Below are 20,013 nucleotides of genomic sequence, written 5' to 3' on the forward strand. Positions count from 1 at the left end.
TGATGCTAAGTGAAAAATTTGTTAAGTGAGGTTTCCTTCATTTTATGACTTTCCTTGCCACAGTTGTTAAGTGAATCACTGCAGCTGTTACATTACTAACACGGTTGTTAAGTGAATCTGGTTTCCCCATTGACTTTGCTGGTCAGAAGGGTGCTAAAGGGAACCACAGGACCCCGGGACACTACATCCGTCATGACTATGGGGAAGCTACAACGGTCGTAAGGGTGAAAAATAGTCATGTCCCTTTTTTTCAGTGCCAATATAACTCCGAACGAAGCGAAGTGTTGCAAGTCAAGGCAAACTGTTGTAAGTTGAGGACTAAGCGAAGTGTTGTAAGTTGAAGACTACCTGTAACCACGCACACTTCCATGGTCGTGTGATCACATTTTGGGTGCCTGGCAACCGACTCACCTTTATGACTGTTTGCCGCATTCTGCAGTCATGGGAGTGTGACTGCTTTGGCCAGGTACTAGCAGTGTTACTTTCAGTTTCTAGTGAAAAACTAGAAAATGAAGTCTCCTAAAGACCACCACGTTTACTTAATGACTGTCATAACAAAATGACTGTAACTTTAAATCCAGCCACCTGATGCCTCGACTTATAACTGCAAAGAATTATACTCCTGATTCTGAGCTCAATTACAGCCATAAGTCGAGGACTAACCAGCAGAGAGATTTCAATGAACTCCAAGCCAATAAATCACCCCATTACCATCATGATAAGGGCCAATAAAATCATTAACAGAGTGTTAGTACGATGCTAATGGGACAGGATCCATTCCATGATGGCCAGAAGGCATATCATCTCCAGCTTATCTGCCCATTGATATAAAGACCTGCCTCAGCTATCTTATCAGAAAAGCATGACTCTTGAAAAATTGGCATTTCAAAAGCAACTTTTACTGAGAGAAAGCGATTGCAGAGAAGTCAGGCGGAGTCTGAAATTCATGCGAGAAGCATTAGGCTAATTTTCCTCTTCAAACCCCACCCAAATGCCCCATCCCAATGCTCCATGTCCACCGGTAGCCAATAGGATGCCGCAGAGATATTTTGAGAACTCTGAGGTAGGATAACAGGTAACAGGCGGGAACCGCCTGGGAGGGAGTCCATCCTGGCACTCCAGTCCCCCTCTCTAATTCCCATGCAGTTACAGCAAAAGCGAAATCATTCACTCCCATTAGGATCCCTCCTCTTCTTTGGAATGGCAGCATTCCTGCAGGGACCTGACCTCTGATTGCCTTCCAATGTTCATTAGTTAATTCTTCGTGGAATCAGTGTATGCTTCCATCCTTATATAATGAGGTGGGCAGCAAGTACATTTACTAAATAAATATTTATGATAAGTAAATAAATAAATAAATATGTATGTATGTATGTATGAAAAACACTTGGGGCCATCATGATAAAGGGCTATAAGATATTGAGTGCTAAAATCAGTGGTGGGTTTCAAAAACTTTTAGAACCTCTTCTGTAGGTGTGGCCTGCTTTGTGGGAGTGGCTTGCTGGCCATGTGACTGGGTGGGAGTGGCGCGTGGCCATGTGACTGGGTGGGAGTGGCTTGCCAGCCATGTGACTGGGTGGGCGTGGCCAACTTATAAAATGTGGCGAAGCTCACTTAGCAACGCTGTTGCTTAGCAACCAAAATGTTGGCAAAGGAACTCTGGCATTGAAGCGTGCAAGTCTTAAAACTGTCAAGTTACAAGACCCTTGCACCCCTAACCCTTTGGAAAAAAACAAACCTCAGGGGTGTTCAAACTTGACAGCTTTGAGACTTGTGGACTTCAACTCCTCTCGCTCTTCATCTTGATGATGTGCGGGGGTGGGTGGGGGAGGAGCTGGAACCGGTTCTAAATGGCACCGTAGATTTGTGGAACCTCTTCTATAGAAGAGGTTAGACCTGGCAGGAACCCACCCCTGGCTAAAATGATACTAATGCGAGAGACCCGATTCATTCCAAGATGGCCAGAAGGCATATCTTCTCCGGCTCATCTGCCCACTTATTTCCTTCCAGTGGTCGTTAATTTATTATTCATGGCCTCAGTGTATGCCTCCACTCTTTCTTTACTGAGATGGGCAGCAAATACATGTAATAAATAAATAAATAAATAAATAAATAAATAAATAAATAAATAAATAAATAAATAAATAAATAAATAAATAAATAAATAAATAAATAAATAAATAAATAAATAAATAAATAAATAAATAAATAAATAAATAAATAAATAAATAAATAAATAAATAAATAAATAAATAAATAAATAAATAAATAAATAAATAAATAAATAAATAAATAAATAAATAAATAAATAAATAAATAAATAAATAAATAAATAAATAAATAAATAAATAAATAAATAAATAAATAAATAAATAAATAAATAAATAAATAAATAAATAAATAAATAAATAAATAAATAAATAAATAAATAAATAAATAAATAAATAAATAAATAAATAAATAAATAAATAATCCTATATTAAAAAAACACAGCAATTTTGGAAGCATCTTCAGGGCTGCCACAGTGAGGCCGGTTGGAGCTGTGGGAATGTGAGGGGGGAGATAGAGATAACTGGGGGGGGGTGGCTGTGTAGGCAAAATAGCATTCTTTCCCATGGGAGCTAAGGACGTTCCTACTAGGTATTGGAGGGGCTTGGACAAAAGCCAGGCAGAGTTGGGACTGCGACCTGTTTGGACCATGTGATGAGCACGTGACCTGGGGAAATTTTGGGTTTTGAGTTGAGTGGGGAAAACTTTGGGTCCATCAGAGTCTGGTTTTCACCAACTGTGCCAATATGGCATTCCTAACAAATTCATACTTTGAGGAAACTCTAGGCCTCAAGGTTTTGATTGCTTTGGGTCTATTACTTGGAACTTTGATACTTGGGACTATAGACACTTTTCTTGACTGAGGGTCCAATGAGCATTATTCTTTGCATGCCAGTAAGGTTTGTTGCACATCTCCAATTTCTTCAATGGGTACCCGATTTTCATAACAAAGAGCTCATTTCTCACCGTCTTTCACAGCTACTTTTAGAAGGGAGTCCAGCATTTCTTGCCTCTTCTCCTCTTTCCCAGCCAAAGCAAAAGCGTATGCCAGCAGAGCCCGGAGATAAATGTAGATCTCTTTTGCTTCAGACGCATTCTCCAGGCAAACGAAAGCATTTCGCACCACAGAATGCTGCAGAGGAGAAGACGCTTAATGGAAGTCAATATAGCAGTATAGAAAGCATATTCATCTCCACCTTCTATTACCAGTGTCGTGGTCATTTGCAATAAAGCAGAAACTAAAGAAAATCACCACTTGGAAATGAAATGTTTGAAGAAAGCTGCTGGAGTGACCAGAAGGGATAAAATAAAAAAATGAGATCATAAAAGAAAGAATTAGAATGCATCCAGTCTTAAACTACATGCAAAAACAGCAAATTAAGTGGTCTACTCACCTAGAGAGAATGTCTTGGGATTCTATGCCATACAAAGCATATAGAAAAAGAGAATATGAGGCAGAGCGACAACATCAAAGACACACAACAACAGCATCAAATAGCAGTGATTGAGATCACTAAAAGTGCAAGAGCCAGAACTTTGTACCTCCCTTGACACTTGAAATGGAGAAGGGAGAAAGAGGAGGTATTGTCCTCCCACCAGTTGGTTTGTAATCTAAGTTGGTCAGGAGGAAGGTTCCTGAAGAGATTGTGAAGAAACTCAGGATCTCAGCAAAGCCCTGGGATGAAGTTGGCTTTATTATTCATTTAAGTTGTTCACTTAAACAGTCTTCACAACAATACACCAACAGCAAGCTGATGGTCTAATTGATGCAAGCCATTTGTTATTTTCTTCCTCCAAGGAGCAGACAGAACCCAGAAGTTCAGGTTGAATGAAGAGTACAGAAACTTCAACTCTTGGGCTGCTCATCTCCTTGTTTCTGTTGCCTGAGCCAATCCCAGCTACTTACTATTCCTACATGATCCTGTGTTTTGGGAACAAGGTTTAGCAGTTCCTCACTAGCGAAGGTCCAAGATGGGAGTGCTGGTGGATCAAGCATGAAAAGGAGCACCAGGGACAAATCAGGACTGATAATGTAAGGATTCAGGAGATGGTTTTGTAAACAACCATCTGCAGACTCCTCCATAATCTGCAAAAAGAAGCACTTCCTTTCCAGTTTACACAAAAGCCCTTAGGAAAAAAAGTCAAAAAGTCTTCATCCTAATGTGTCGAAAGACAAGAAAAAAGTTAAAAACAAGAAAAAAGTTAAGGAAACAATTGGTCCATTGCTGGGAGAAAGTGACAAGAAAGTGACAAGCAACAGGGAGAAAGCAGAACTATTTAACTCATTTTTTGTATCTGTCTTTACACAAAGGGATAAAACAATCCAACCTATCAAAAGCAGCACCACAAAAATCAGATTAGGAACACAAGTTGAAATAGGGAAGAAAATGGTAAGTGAGCACCCGTCTACCCTAGACGAGTTCAAATCACCAGGACCGGATGGATTACACCCCAGGGTTCTGAAGGAACTAGCAGACGAGATCTCAGAACCACTGAATTATATCTTTCAGAGATCCTGGAACACCGGGGAACTACCAGAGGACTGGAAAAGAGCTGATGTGGTTCCCATCTTCAAAAAAGGGAAAAAATTAGATCCAGGAAACTACAGACCTATCAGCCTAACCTCAATACCAGGAAAGATTCTTGAAAAAATAATCAAGCAACGAATTAGTGAACACCTAGAAGCAAACAAAGTAATAGCCAAAAGCCAACATGGGTTTGTCAAAAACAGATCATGCCAGACTAATCTTATTGCATTCTTTGACTAAGTGACAAAATTAGCGGACCGGAGGAATGCCGTCGATATAGTTTACTTGGACTTCAGTAAGGCTTTTGATAAGGTAGACCATAACCTACTACTAGATAAAGTAGAAGAATGTGGGTTCGGCAGCATCACCACCAGATGGATTCGTAACTGGCTGACCAACCGCACTCAACGTGTAGTCCTCAATGGAACTGCATCTTCATGGAGGGAAGTATGCAGTGGAGTACTCCAAGGCTCCGTTTTAGGCCCAGTACTCTTCAACATCTTCATCGATGATTTGGATGAGGGAATAAATGGGGAACTCATCAAATTTGCAGATGACACCAAGCTGGCAGGAATAGCCAACACTCCAGAAAATAGGCTTAAGATACAGAAGGATCTTGACAAACTTGAACATTGGGCACTGTTCTGACCCCCCCTTCCTCCGTTGCCCACACAGCACACACACTCCAGAACAGTAGAAGGGAACAAGGTTTATTACACCAACAGACAAGAGGTTTTGTGGCAGCAAGCCACCAAGACAGAACTCACAGAGATAGAACACACAAAAGCCGCTATCCAGCTGGCCAGGATCCCAGACTAGAGTTGCTGGCTGAAGTCCTTTGTTGATTGCTACACAGAGCCTCTCCAGAGTCAACCCTTTTATAACCTAAAAAGGGCGTCTCCCAAACAGCACCTGAGAGCTCTTTACTGCCTATAATTACGCCCACGCTCCTTGCGTTTGTGGGCGCGCCGGAAACGAGCATCTAGAAACGCCCTACTAAGTCCTGAGTCACTGTCCTCTCCGCTGCTCCATGCCTCTGGCGCCACCTGGTGGCCGACCAGACTCTCGGATTCCTGCTCAGCCTCCGAATCCTGTCCAGGATCGCCCATCTCCTCTGGAGCTGACTCGTATGGAGTATCACTCTCGGAGTCTGATGAAAGCGGCACCGGCTGGGCCACAACAGGGCACTATCTAATAAAATGAAATTCAATGGTGAAAAGAGTAAGGTTCTACATTTAGGCAAGAAAAATGAAATGCACAGATACAATATAGGTGGTACCTTACTCAATAGTAGTGACTGTGAGGGGGATCTTGGAGTCCTAGTGGACAACAATTTAAATATGAGCCGGCAGTGTGCAGCAGCTGCCAAAAAAGCCAACACAGTTCTAGGCTGCATCAACAGAGGGATAGAATCAAGATCACGTGACATGTTAATACCACTTTATAATGCCTTGGTAAGGCACTTATTCCAACCACACTTGGAATACTGCATTCAGTTTTGGTCACCACGATGTAGAATAGATGTGGAGACTCTAGAAAGAGTGCAGAGAAGAGCAACAAAGTTAATTAGGGGACTGGAGACTAAAACATATGAAGAACGGTTGCAGGAACTGGGTATGTCTAGTTTAAAGAAAAGAAGGACTAGTGGAGATATGATAGCAGTGTTCCAATATCTCAGGGGTTGCCACAAAGAAGAGGGAGTCAAACTATTCTCCAAGGCAACTGAGTGTAGAACAAGAAGCAATGGGTGGAAACTAATCAAGGAGAGAAGCACTTAGAACTGAGGAGAAATTTCCTGACAATTAGAACAATTAATCAGTAGAATAGCTTGCCTCCAGAAGTTGTGAACGCCCCAACACTGGAAGTCTTTAAGAAGATGTTGGATAGCTATTTGTCTGAAATGGTATAGGGTTTCCTGCCTAGGCAGGGGGTTGGACTAGAAGACCTCCAAGGTCCCTTCCAATTCTGCTATTGTATTGCATTGTATTGAAAGACAAAATGGTCCTAAAGTGAAAGATGCTGATGTTGTCATAATCCTTTACCTCTCCTATCAATAAATCTTGCTAAAGAAGAATTACTTTGGTGGAATGAACCGCCAAGAGTCAGAGCTGGCCATTAGGATCCAAATATGAAGAAGCAGGTTAGGGCAGAATTGATTGGATTGTTATTAGCGTAGAGGGTTGTTACAGTAGCCAGGAGACTACAATGCTATTGCAAAGTCGTAATTTGGCTTGCCAAAGTACCAGCCCTGTCATAGGACACACTTGCACGCTTCCCAAGGTGCACCACAGGAGGTTGAGCTGGCTTTACACCAAAGAGAAAGACGAGAGGTTCTGCCTGCAGCATCACCTAAGTCCCGGAGCTGCCTCGCAAATAGGCACCACAACCGAAAAGGTTCAAAGCCATCAGGAATCTGATTGCCTGCACAGAGCACCAGTTTATCTTCTCACCAAAGTAGTGCCTATCTATTTAGTTGTATAAAACATGCTTTTGAATTGTTAGGTGGACAGAAGCTAAGGCAAGTTACAGGAGCTCATCCTGCAACAGAGGGCTTCAGCTCAAACCACCGGAAATGAGACCCCCTCTGAGATTAAGCCACTGAGCCACCGTGCCTCTTAATTGATTGGAGGGAGAAAAGGACAGAATTGATTGGAGAAGAGGAGGGATAAGGAAGACATAATTGGGCTTATTCAGCTTATACGGTTACATTTTGGCTTCACCAGACTATGACATAGCTTTGCATGTGCCATGAAGCTGGTCAGATATGGTCTATTTCAGTAGCCTAAATGATTGTGAACTCCATGACCAAGTGGGAACTTGAACATGGATTTCCTCACTGCTAGTTTACTGAAATCGTGGTTGCACTTTGCATACTTACGGTAGGAGGTAGTGGCACTTCCAGAAACGCAATGGTGATGTAAGTTGAAAGAGTAATCAGGTCATCAACTCCCCCCTGCAGGAGAGAGAGAGATCAGCTGTACCTATTATGCAAAGAACTTCCACCATCTTCTAGCACCCCTCCAATCTTTCCAAATCTATATGGTATCTCCCTCACAAGAAATCATGGTGTCTTGGGAACTGAGCAATAGAGAAATCCCAATGGTGCTTTTTTCAATAGGCAACTGGACTTTCTTGTCTTTTCTTTTGAAGACATCTCACTTCTCATCCAAGAAGCTTCTTCGGCTCTGACTGGATGGTGGAGAATGGAAGGATTTACATTCCTTGCAGACAGTTGGTCATTTGAATTCTTTTAGTGAGTCATTGAGGCCACTAGGAGGTTTCTCTGTGTCCTCAGGTCACCTGAGTAGTGTAAATGTGTGTGGAGTTTTCTTGGCTGCAGGAAGTTTTCTGCCCTGTGTCCCTTCCCTGTTCAAGACAGGCACAGGCTGTTGAGGATGAGTGTCCTGTCTGCATCTCAAACTGAAGCGCAAATGGTTCCTGTAGTCTGTAATTTTTCTGGCAATCCATTCATACTCCGGCACCATTTGAAGGGTTCTCATCCCAAAGTGCATAGCTAATGCACATGGATGCTGCACACCTCTGTCCATTTTTTGTGTAAAACATTAAATCCTGACTACTGAATATTCACAAGTCTTTCTGTTTTGTCAATAATATCCTAGTTTATAAACAGAAAGACAGTCCATATTTTCTTCCATATTAGAAATCCAGAGTAATTCCCAATCATTCTCTAACCAACTCATTCTGTATCTTCAGTTCACATTCCTTCTTGAACTCATTCACTTAATGATGGTCCAAAGTTGCAACAGCCTTGGAGAAACCGGCTTTCAGTGCATCCTCAAAATTCCGAGTCACATCACTCACCCCACCGCCTCACCTCACAATCCCATGAACACAATTTGAGTACTTGGCAACTGCATTTACAACAGTTGCGAAGTCTTGTGTGATCACAATATGCAACCTTCCTGGCCAATTCCAGACAAAAAAAGTGAATCGGGGAAACCAGATTCACTTAACAACTATAGTAATTTGTTTAACAAATACAGTAAAAATGGTTGTAAAATCAGGTTGATCATGTGATGGCTTGCTTAAATGATTACATCATTTAAGGTCCAAAATTTCAGTCCAATTGTGGTTGCAAGTCAAGTATTCCCAATATACCCAATGTCAACTCATAAAGTTTCCATGTTGAGGATAGGGGGGTAGCACATTCCACGCAAACCTTCGGCTAGAGTCGGATCTCAGATTACTGCAGCAGTTTTATGGAAGTGCACCTCATTGGAGAATGTGATTTATGATACAGAATGAAAAGAGGGAAGGAATAGGGGTAAAGTTCAGGTATAATTCAAATGAGGCTCCGATCTGACTACAAAAAAAGGTATTGCCAAAGTGCTCCTAATAAATTACTGGTTTTCTTTTGAAACTTGACTCAAGGCTCATGAATCAATTAGGACATCTTTTGGCAGTGACGTACAGTCAGGGGAAGCAGGGGAGTCAGAGCCTCACTGCTCTCATCTTGAAAAGAAAAAAAGAAAAACAATTCTCCCCTTTTCTCTTTCATCTCTTTCTTGCGCCTGCAAGCAAAATACCCCAGGATCGCGGTGGCGGGGACAGCAACTCCTTCCGCTGCGCTGCTGAGAAGAGCCACACTGTGCTCCTCAGCGCTAGCCTCAGATCAGCGCGAGCCGCGCTCCCCTTTCCCTGCACATGCGGTTCCATTCACCTCCTTCCTGAGCCAACATGAAGGGGACCGCGGCTAGCACTGATCTGAGGTTAGCACTGAGGAGCCTCCTGCACACACGGTCCCATTCCCCTCTTTCTTGAGCTAACATGAAGGGGGCCATGGTTTGCGCTGATCTGAGGCTAGCGCTGAGGAGCACAGCGTGGCTCTTCTCCGCAGCACAGCGGAAGGAGTTGCTGTCCCTGCCACCGTGATCCTGGGGTATTTTGCTTGCACGCTTGCAGAGATCAAAGTTGTCACAGTCCTCCCTTCATTATGATCATTTGATGACGTCACCAGCCTCACCAGCCATAAACCTCACCACACGTCACTGTCTTTTGGAAACCTGACACCCAACTCTCATTTCCAAAGACTTGTCTCCCTTTTCTCCCACCCACTTCTTGTACCTTGAGGGCATTGTTAAAAAGAGACCCAGTGCTCCGAAAACATCCAGTATTCTCCTGCCTCAGTGTTAGCGAATTCTGAGCGTCGTTGATGTGCTTGTCTTCCACAAAGATTATGGATCTCGCCTGAGCAAAAGATTTCAGCACGAAAGCCGTCAGCCTGAAAGACAGCCCAGAGCACAGGAGAACCTCATTTTTCTTTTTCCAGTTCCCAAGATCCTACAATTTTCGGCCATCTTGGGATTGAAGAACCCATTGAAGGAAGGTATCAAGAAAGTTAGGAAGGCAACTATAACAGGGCAATCAAAGCCCCCTTTTTCACCAGCAATGTGGTCGTTGCACAGTTATCTTCATTTTTTTAACTATTCCTGAGTATGCCACCACTTGGTATGGTTACCGTGTTTCTCTTCATTCTCTAAGACCACTCCCACCCACACAGACAGGCAAGATACCAGAATATAAACTGACAGCAAAACAGCACACCTTGCTAGTACTGATGATGTTACCTTGTCAGGGTAATAAAACATCTGCAAGAAAAATAAGCTCAGAGAGCCCCAAGGATCCATCATGTCAACCCTGAGCTACAAATATTCTCTTTATGGCTCCTGAATTTTCTGAATGTTGATTTGGTTAATCCATCATTGTAGAAAGTTTGATAAACACAGCCTTAAGAACAAAGAAATCTTACCAAGTGTTCCCTTCCTCTGAACCTTTTCCAAAAGCGCTGTAAGAACCATCGGGATGCTTGTAGTTCAGTTGCCTCTCATAACCTGAAGTAAAAGAGGAAAATTAGATGTCAGCGGAGCAGCCTCTGCGTTTCTACACCCAAGTGAAATATTTCCTTCAAGTTGTGATTCATTTCCAAAAGTCAGTTCGACTTAGGAATTGAAGCCAAACTGGCTTTGAATCTCCAAATCACATTTGGGAATATTATTCAGTTGGCTTCGCTAACCTCTTTCAAAGGTTCCCTTTATGATCCCTTGGACACCGGCCTTTGGCAACTAGGTGCTTAATGTCCAATGTTCCTAATTTTTACACATTTTGTTTGTTCGTTTATAATTTTTATTCATTTATTCATTGAATTTATATTGCTGCCTATTCACCCATGGTGACTCATGGTGTCTTTAACAGAATATAAAATTTCATTTAAAACTATAAAATTAATAAAAATGAATCAAATAAATTAATATGATATAATAAAAGCACCCCTCGTCCCAGCGACAACAGATCACACCAGCCGTTTAATGGGCTCAATCCTGCTCTGGGTTCCCAAGGCCTGCTGGCAGAACCAGATCTTCAGCAACTTCTTGACGAGTATTAGAGTGGGGGCCGTTCTAATCTCTGGGGCAATGATGTTGCAGAGAGAGAGAGAGAGACCATGGAGAAGGCCCTTCTGGGTCCCACCAGAAGGCCATTTTTCTGGGTCCTACCTCCCTAGGGTGGGTGGCTCTGGAGCCCTTCGACCCCTCTCCTGAAGCTTCCTGCCAACGTGGTCACGTGACCTGCTCTCCACCCCGAGACACTGGCCCAACCCAGCCATGGCCAATGCCAACCACTCCAACATGAGGGCTGATGGGGTGGGAATGGGATCCAGGAGGAGGGTACGACAGAAAGGGGGACAGGCTCACAGCTGAGGAGTGAGCACAAGCCGCAGTGCTCCCTTCCCTGAAGATGACCCTCCTTCTCACGTGACCTCCCTGACCAGCTGTTGTGTGGCCAGGAGTGCACGCAGAAGTGAAGATACCCAAATTGGTTCTCTATATTACTAATGACTTTTGTTCCCAACATCCGGAAAGGTTCCAAGTGTCTCAGTCAGCCTATTCTGTTGAATTTACAACCTCCTCTATCAATACCAGTAACCGATCTGTCGATCGAGCCTTTGAAAGCTCCCAACTGCAGCAGGCAAAAAATGAGAGGAAAATTCCTGTGGGATGCTTCTCACCAGCCTCTAAGTATCCGATGGCCTTGGCTTTGATCTCCTCCGTCAGTTGTCCAGTCTTTTTGAGATAGTTCAGGATGTAGATATTAGGGGCAAAGAGGGCCATGTTCTGCTCCCCACAGCCGTAGGGCATCTTGAGAAGCTGATTGAGGTTCTTTATCGCTCCTCCTAAAATGTCTCCTGAAAAAAGGGAAAGGAGAGGCCATATGATAGAGAGGATCTTGCCAACTTTGATTCCCCCCTCAAAAGACGCCACTTTTTGAATATCCAGAGAATTTTTGCAATTTTCTTGCAACCTTAGTGTCAAGTCCCTGCTAGAACGCTGCCATTCCAAGGGGAAGAAAATTGCCATCTGGGGCAAGATTCTTTGCTTGCTTTTGCTGTAATCACATGGAATTTAGGGAGTGGGACCAAGTCAATGTGATAGATGCCTCCAAGCCAACTTGGTAGCCTGTTACCAAGATCACGGCATCCTGAGGATGAACCATTATCAAAGTAACACCTCAGAGTTCTCAAAACACTTTGGAGGCACTGTATTGGCTACTAGTGGACCGGGGGACCCTTGTGGGATTTGAATGGGAAGAATAGCTTAATGCTTTGCATGGGAACTTCAGATTTCACCTGACCTCTCTGCAATCCCTTTCTCTCCCTAAAAGTTCCTTTCGGAATGCCAATTGTTTCAAGAGTTACGCTTTCCTGAAGAGGTAGCCGAGGCAGGTTCTTACATTTAACCCAATGACCCCCAATTGCCAACCACAGTGACTGTCCAGCATGCGGGAATACAGGTAGTTTTCAACTTACAACCATAATTGAGCCCAAAATATATGTTGCTGAGCTAAGTGAATTATGCCCTTTTTGTAATATTTCTTACCACAATTGTTAAGTGAATTGGTGCCAGGGGTTGACTTAGAAAGCACCCAGCCCAGGCTTAATGGAAAACTGTCAGCCATGGATCATACAGATAATCCTCAACTTATGATCACAATTGAGCCCAAAATTTCCATTGCTAAGTGGGATAGTTTCTTGCCACAGTTGTTAAGAACTGAGTCACTGCAGTTCTTAAATTAGTAACATGATTGTTAAGTGAATCTGGCTATCTGGTTGACTTGGTTTGTCAGAAGGTCACAGAAGCTGATCACCTGACTCCCAGGACACTGCAACCGTCATAAATATGAATCAGTTGCCAAGCATTTGAATTTTGATAAACACGGGGCCCAATATAGGGGAACAAACACATCAGGACTATTTTCAGCAGTCCATCTGCATTTAAAAGACACACAACACTCTTTTGAAGACAACAAAGTCCATATTTTGGACAGAGAGGACCACTGGTTTGAAAGAGGGGTCAAAGAGGCCATCTGTATCAACATTGAATAATCCGCTCTCAATAGAGAGGGAGGGATATGACATCATCTATCTCCAGTCTACAACACAATCCTTTCAACAGTTCCAAGAAGGCTCACACCCATTTGCACCACTCAGGTGACCCTGAGGACACAGATAAACCTCCAGGTGGCCTCAAGGACTCTCTAAAAGGATGCAAATGACCAGCTGTCTGCAAGGAGTATAAATCCTTCCATTCCCCACCATCCAGTCAGAGCTGAAGAAGCTTTTTAAATGAGAAGCAAAACATCTTCAAAGAAAAACCAGAAAGTCAGGTTGCCTCCTGAAAAAAGCACCATTGTGGTAAGTGAAGAACTACTTGCATATGGAATTGGAGCAGCTTCCAGACTGACCCAGGGATCTTATGTGGTAAGGACAGAATTAATTTCCAAAATGTGTAGCATGGTATCTCACTTACCCAGCACACAAAAGGAGGCCCTGGCTGAGCCTTCTACAACATTCTCCGGTAACGTCAGAGGAAAAGATTTGGACTCGGGCTCTCCTATAAAAGAGAAGCGGAAGTTAGATCATGGTGTACCTGGCACTGCTATTCTAACTGGACTGTATGTTCTGCTTAGAAAGTGGAGCTGCAATAGGGATTTTAGCAGGAATCAAATTGTTCAAGAGACCACTTCCAATATTTATATCCTTTCCCCCCACTCCTTCCTCTCATCTAGGCTTTCATGACTGCCTGGGTTAGGGAGGTGGTGATCTTCTTTTTTAAAAGAGCATTTAGAGTAAGTTAAGATCTGTGTCTACAAGGGCAACCTACCAGGTGCACAGAAAAGAGAGTTGAGCACCACTTCTTTCTCGATCCCTTCGGGCTTCAGCAGAACAGAAAGGGAAGGAAAAATGGAGAGGGGAACACGAGTGTTAGAGTCACTTAGAAAAATCGCTGTGGACATAACACCTGAGTTAAGTAGACGAGCACCAAGAGAAAAGGCAGTTGAAACAAGTAACGAGAGAGATGAACCATCAAGAGGAGCATTTAGCATTCATATCACTGGATAGCTCAACACAGAATCGCTTTGTGTCGTTTCCGAACAAGGTAATTTCTGAGGGTGAAGGTTCATTCTCCGAGCTTGTGGATTGGTTTCCGAACTTTTCATTACTGGGCTAGATAACATCTTCAGTGGAGTTTAGAGGAGTTTGGTGTTCTGATTCCCCCCCCCCCTCCATGCCTGTGAATAAGCCAGAACACAGGCTTGGCTGTTTGCCACTATTTAATTAAGGAGATAACAATTCCTTTGGCTGAGGACCCAGACAACTCACATTCAAACAGAATAACACAGGTAGTCCCAAATGAGCAGACACGACCAGAACACATAGACCTTCTCAATTACCAATTTGAACGGTTGTTTCCTGCAAATGTCCCATCCCACGCCTCACCTATAAGCTCTCTTGGGAGGGGCCAATCTACAACCACCTGTGCTTAATCATCGTCTGTGAGCCTGCCTACGAAGTTGCTGCTTCTGTTTCTCAGCCCTTCTCACTCTAGCATCAGGGACAAACTGCCTTTGATCCTCCCCATTGCTCCATGCCTCAGGCGCCTCCTGGTGGCCAACCAGACCCTCTGGTCCCTGCTCTGAGTCTGAACTCAGCACATGGTCCTCCACATCATCCAGGGCAGACTCATATGGTTCCTCGCTATCCGAGTCCATCAGCAGCTCAACCGGATCCTGCTGGGCCACAACAGTTTGGTAATTTTATTACCTAGCCTGGTAATGAATCATTCGAAAACTAACCCAGAAGCTTCAGAGAACGAACTTTCATCCTCATTCTACACCCGAGCTACAGATCTTCACCACTATTGCAAAGGTAATTTCTGTTTTCAGTCCCATAAACAGCCCCATAAAGATCTACTTGCTTGGTCCCTCGAAGGAGAGTAAAGTTTTATCCATGTGACTAGGAAACGAATGTTAGTTTGGGCTTTTAGACTGATGAAGAAATATTGTATCCTTCCCTCCCTCTTAGTTACTACACAAATTCCTTCAACCCTTCACTTAGTCCACATCTTCTTCAGTCCTCAAAACCATAAATTATGACAATTTTGGTTTTTTTTACAGCAAAAAGTCCATCTGAGGTTTCCAGTCTTTCAAGAAGGATTCTCTCTCTCTCTCTCTCTACTCAAACAGCAAATTTGGATATTTTCAAAATCCCTTTCTCCACTGTGGGAGTTTCATTTGGTTTCCATCATTCTGCATACATTCATCTTGCTGTAGATCAGGGGTGTCAAACTCAAGGCCCGGGGAGTGGATCTGGCCTGTGGGGTGCTAAAATTGGCCCATGGGGCCACCCTGGAAACAGCGAAGGGCTCTGCCAGTGAAAATGGAGTTTGCGAGGGCCACAGGCAGCCTTCGTGAGCTCTGTTTTTGCTGGCAAAGAGTTGCAAGGATGCAGCCGAAAATGGAGCTCGGGAGCCCATTTTCTCCGGCAGAGCCCTCAGGTCACCACAGGCGCCCCTGACATGAGTGATGTTGAGCAGGCCTTGCCAGTTCCACCCCAGCCCATCGAGGAGAGCCGCTCGTGGCTTTTGCAACCTCCATTTTCAGCTGCGACAGCCTCCTGCAATCCTCTGCCAGTGGAAAACAGAGCTTGGGAGGGCCTCTTGTGGCCTCTTGTGGGACCTCTATTTTCAGCTGCCATGGCCTCCTGCAATCCCCTGCCAGCAAAAACAGAGCCCGGGAGGGCTGTGTATGGCCGTTGTGAGCTCCATTTTTACCGACAGAGGCACCATGAGCCATCCTTTGCTGTTTCCAGGGTGGCCCCACAGCCACAACTTAGCAACCCGGGCCTTGAGTTTGACACCTCTGCTTTTGTTTTTTTAGGCACCTTTTTTCCCCCAATCATTGCAAATCTCTCTTCCATTCCCTTTCTTAAGTTAGTCAATTTCCTGTTAACTGATAAAGATATACCCTTCCTAATTCCTCAAACTTTGTGTGTAAAGTCTTGACTAATCCCTTTTTTCTGCCATTTGCTGGCTTTCTAAAAAGAACCCCTTTTTGTTGTGGTAATTTCTGTCTCTTTGGTTGCCTTTATTATAGTAGCCGTATTTTCTATTGTAAAATCCGTAATCCAAAGGAGAAGAAAGAGGGGGGAAGAGGTGGGGAATAGAGATAAGACTTCTCCCAAGGAGCAGCACTCCAGAGCTCAGATAGGTAATCTCACAGCTTCTTTTCTTGGCCTGGAAAACTCTACTTACAATAATACAATAGTAGAGTTGGAAGGGACCTTGGAGGTCTTCTAGTCCAACCCCCTGCCTAGGCAGGAAACCCTATACCGTTCCAGACAAATGGCTATCCAACATCTTCTTAAAGACTTCCAGTGTTGGGGCATTCACAACTTCTGGAGGCAAGCTGTTCCACTGATTAATTGTTTTAACTGTCAGGAAGTTTCTCCTCAGTTCTAAGTTGCTTCTCTCCTTGATTAGTTTCCACCCATTGCTTCTTGTTCTTTCCTCAGGTGCCTTGGAGAATAGCTTGACTCCCTCTTCTTTGTGGCAACCCCTGAGATATTGGAACACTGCTATCATGTCTCCCCTAGTCCTTCTTTCTCTTAAGCTAGACATACCTAGTTCCTGCAACCGTTCTTCATATGTTTTAGTCTCCAGTCCCCTAATCATCTTTGTTGCTCTTCTCTGCACTCTTTCTAGAGTCTCCACATCTTTTTTACATTGTGGCGACCAGAACTGAATGCAGTATTCCAAGTGTGGCCTTACCAAGGCATTATAAAGTGGTATTAACACTTCATGTGATCTTGATTCTATCCCTCTGTTGATGCAGCCTAGAACTGTGTTGGCTTTTTTGGCAGCTGCTGCACACTGCTGGCTCATATTTAAATGGTTGTCCACTAGAACTCCAAGATCCCTTTCACAGTTACTACTATTGAGCACGGTACCACCTATACTGTACCTGTGCATTCCGTTTTTGTTGCCTAAATGTAGAACCTTACTCTTAACTGGGATAAATTGTGGGCTGTTGGTATTTTCCTCAGAATCATCTCTGACATTTAGCACAGATATCCACCATCGCTTTACCCAGGCCTCTGTGCCCCCTCATTACCCAACCTGGGTTTAAAGCATCCCACATACCTCAACTAATAATGACTTGATCACGACGTCTTTATTTCCAATGGTGGGCACCTCCACTACTTCATTTCCACAGAGCTGATTTGAGGTCACAGCCTCTGCACTTGCTTTGAGGTTTATCTCTCCTGGAAGAAAAATGGCTCACCTCATTACAATATGCTATCTTTATATTGTGGATTGGGCACAGAGACCCTGCCTAGGGTATGGTTAGATAAGGAACAGCAGAGCCTGCAGCTAGATAGTGGGGAGATGCAAGGGGATCAGAAGAGACCCTCCCTAGTTTCTCAGGCTGTAAAGGAGACAGCGGGAGAATTGAACATTCAGACTTGTAAGACTCATGTCAGCCTTACTAGGTAGATTGGACAGGAAACACAACCTGATGCACTAATTCTATTTCACTGTAGATCTACATTAGTAGAATCTTGTACGTTTGAAAGTACAGATCTCCCACTGTCTCCTTTACAGCCCAAGAAACTAGAGAGGATCCCTTCTGAGCCTCTTGCCCTGCCTTCTGTGCACCTGTGGGTGATGCAGTCTCCTAGCTGGCCGTTCCCTAGGCAGTGTCTCTTTGCCCAGTCTCCCAAGGTCTTTCTCACATACATTACAATCCTTAGGAGGAAATGATATAATTAAAACTCTGCTCCTTGATTTACTTTACATATGGAGGGAAAAGATCATCTTCTAAGTAATGGCTCCACTATTAGAGTTGCCTCTTACCTAGAATTTTTGGGGTCATCATCCATGACACCGTTTTTCTTCCGTTTGCACAGATACAATAGGAATCCTCCGTCTTCTCCATAGGAAATGCCTCAAAGTCATCAGAAGGAGTCAAAGATATTCTGACCTGTCCATTTGGGGGGAAAAATAGTTCAATGGGAAAGCTATACATCCCCTCCCTGCAGTTCAGCGAAAAGCTCATAATCATCATTTCCCATGAGGCCCCTGTAAGCCTTTCAAAAAGGCCCTGAAAAGATGATATTTCAACAACATTGGGGATCCCATGGGGAGCCTACACAATGGTCATACTATTATTTCAGGCGGTTTTGAGACCTTGAATGCAAACAATGGACAATTTATATTTACCGACAAAGAAATAAAAGGAGACTAGTATAGATCTATTTCAAGCTATTTAGTTCTCATCAGCTAGCCATACCCAGGCTACTTCAAATCTCAGAAGGGTATGGCTAGCTGATGACAGCTAAATAGCTTGAAGTAGATCTATAGTAGTCTTCCTTTATTTCTTTGTTGGTAAATATAAATTCAACACAAAAATAGTTCGTCACGAAAGCGACTGCCTATGAAGGCTCCTGGATTGGGGCTGAAAGGCGAGAGTGGAAACAGTATGCTCCATCCCATATTTTGGTAGACCAAATTGCCCTGACACACTGTCTTACTGGTGGGGGCGGGGGGGAGGAAAACAATGGACAGTTAAGAATTGAGGACCTGAAGGCAGAACAACAAACAATTGATGGAAGCTAATCAAGGAGAGAAGCAACCTAGAATAAGAAGAAATTGCCTGAGAACAAGAACAATCAGTGGAATAGTCTGCCTCCAGAAATTGTGGGTGCTCCATCGCTGGAGTTTTTTAAAGAAGAGATTGGAGAGGCATTTGTCCAGAATGATATAGGTTCCTGCTAGAAGAAGGGGGTTGGCCTAGAAGACCTTCAAGGTGTCTTCCAACCCTGTTATTCTGTTATTCTGAATTGGAGCAAATAGACTTGGGCAGAGAAAGAGGGCCAAACAATTTCAGGAATACAAAGGGAAGGTCCCACAGCAGCCATTAAGCGCTCCTTACCCGGATGCAGTAAGTCAGGTAGGAGAAGACGGTAGCCTTGAGTGGGAAGGCTTCTCCTCGCACCACAGAGTACGGCAAGGTGAGTTGAATGAAGAACGGCTGGAAAGCCTTTAGAGAAGTGGGCTGGGCCAAGCCGAAGCCTGTGTCTGCTGAAAGACAGAAAGCTCCAGCTTTCCATTCGGTGATGGTGTCCGGGATGGTCACAGGAACAGCAATCTCTTCAGGTTCTTCAGATACATCACTCTTTCTACTAGAACTACGGAGCTGAGAATGGCTATTTCCTTGAGAACCACTGAAGGACACAAGAGAATAGAAAGTGAGGGAAGCAGTCCACTACAGGTAGTCCTCGACTTACAACCATTTCTTTACCAACCATTCCACGTTACAACAGCACTGAAAAAAGTGGCTTATGACCATTTTTCATGCTTATGACCATCGCTACCACCTCATGCTCACGTGATCAAAATCTGGACCCTTCACAATTGGCTCATATTTATGACGCGGTGTCCCGGGGTCATGCGATCCCTTTTTCGTGACCTTCGAACAAGCACAGTCAACGGGGAAGCCAGATTCACTTAACAACCCTGTCACTAACTAACAAGTTGTGAAATGGGGCAAAATTCACCTAACTGTCTTGCTTAGCAACAGAAATGCTGAGCTCAGTTGTGGTCGTAAGCCACTACCTGCAATGAACTCCATCAAGCAGACACAGGATAATCGCTAACACTGACTACAAGTAGTCGCTTAACAATTGCTTGAAGTTATTATGGTGTCCTCCCACCCCAAAGTTACACCTTTTCGAAGTTATGATGGCTATGCATACACACACCAATCTCGTGATCGCATTTTGGGCACTTGGCAACCAACCATTTGCAGCCTCCTGTAGTCACAAGACTGGGATTTGCAGTGAGTTTTTTTGTTGATTTCTGGTATTTAGTTCTGGTCACCAGCAAGCAGCTTCCCATTGGGGGGAAAAAAGGATTTGCTTAACAACCATGGTATTTGTTTAATGACCCATTGCACACACAAAAAGTCAAGGCCAGGTCACTGTACTTCAATTTATAACTGCAATGACTTATGACCATAATTCCAGGCTCAATTAGGATTATAAATTTAGCACTAACCATACATTTTTTGGGGTGGGGGGACG

At 43.8% G+C, this 20,013-nt stretch overlaps 1 protein-coding gene across 1 annotated transcript in view; it reads right to left on the minus strand.

Moving 5' to 3' along the window:
• Window positions 1–20,013, minus strand: part of LOC309383751 (pregnancy zone protein-like) — an 87,820-nt gene that overhangs the window by 14,363 nt on the left and 53,444 nt on the right. Inside the window, exons 19-28 of the mRNA XM_081936591.1 lie at window positions 18,864–19,155; window positions 17,786–17,912; window positions 17,072–17,193; window positions 13,754–13,805; window positions 13,400–13,483; window positions 11,602–11,778; window positions 10,348–10,429; window positions 9,663–9,819; window positions 7,456–7,530; window positions 3,016–3,181 (exon numbers count right to left, since the gene is read on the minus strand). Of these exons, the coding sequence (XP_081792717.1) occupies window positions 3,016–3,181; window positions 7,456–7,530; window positions 9,663–9,819; window positions 10,348–10,429; window positions 11,602–11,778; window positions 13,400–13,483; window positions 13,754–13,805; window positions 17,072–17,193; window positions 17,786–17,912; window positions 18,864–19,155 (1,334 nt within the window). The remainder of the gene's footprint in view (window positions 1–3,015; window positions 3,182–7,455; window positions 7,531–9,662; window positions 9,820–10,347; window positions 10,430–11,601; window positions 11,779–13,399; window positions 13,484–13,753; window positions 13,806–17,071; window positions 17,194–17,785; window positions 17,913–18,863; window positions 19,156–20,013) is intronic.

Source organism: Natrix helvetica (assembly GCF_964273705.1).
Source record: "Natrix helvetica genome assembly, chromosome: 1".
In the NCBI taxonomy this organism is placed as follows: domain Eukaryota; kingdom Metazoa; phylum Chordata; class Lepidosauria; order Squamata; family Natricidae; genus Natrix; species Natrix helvetica.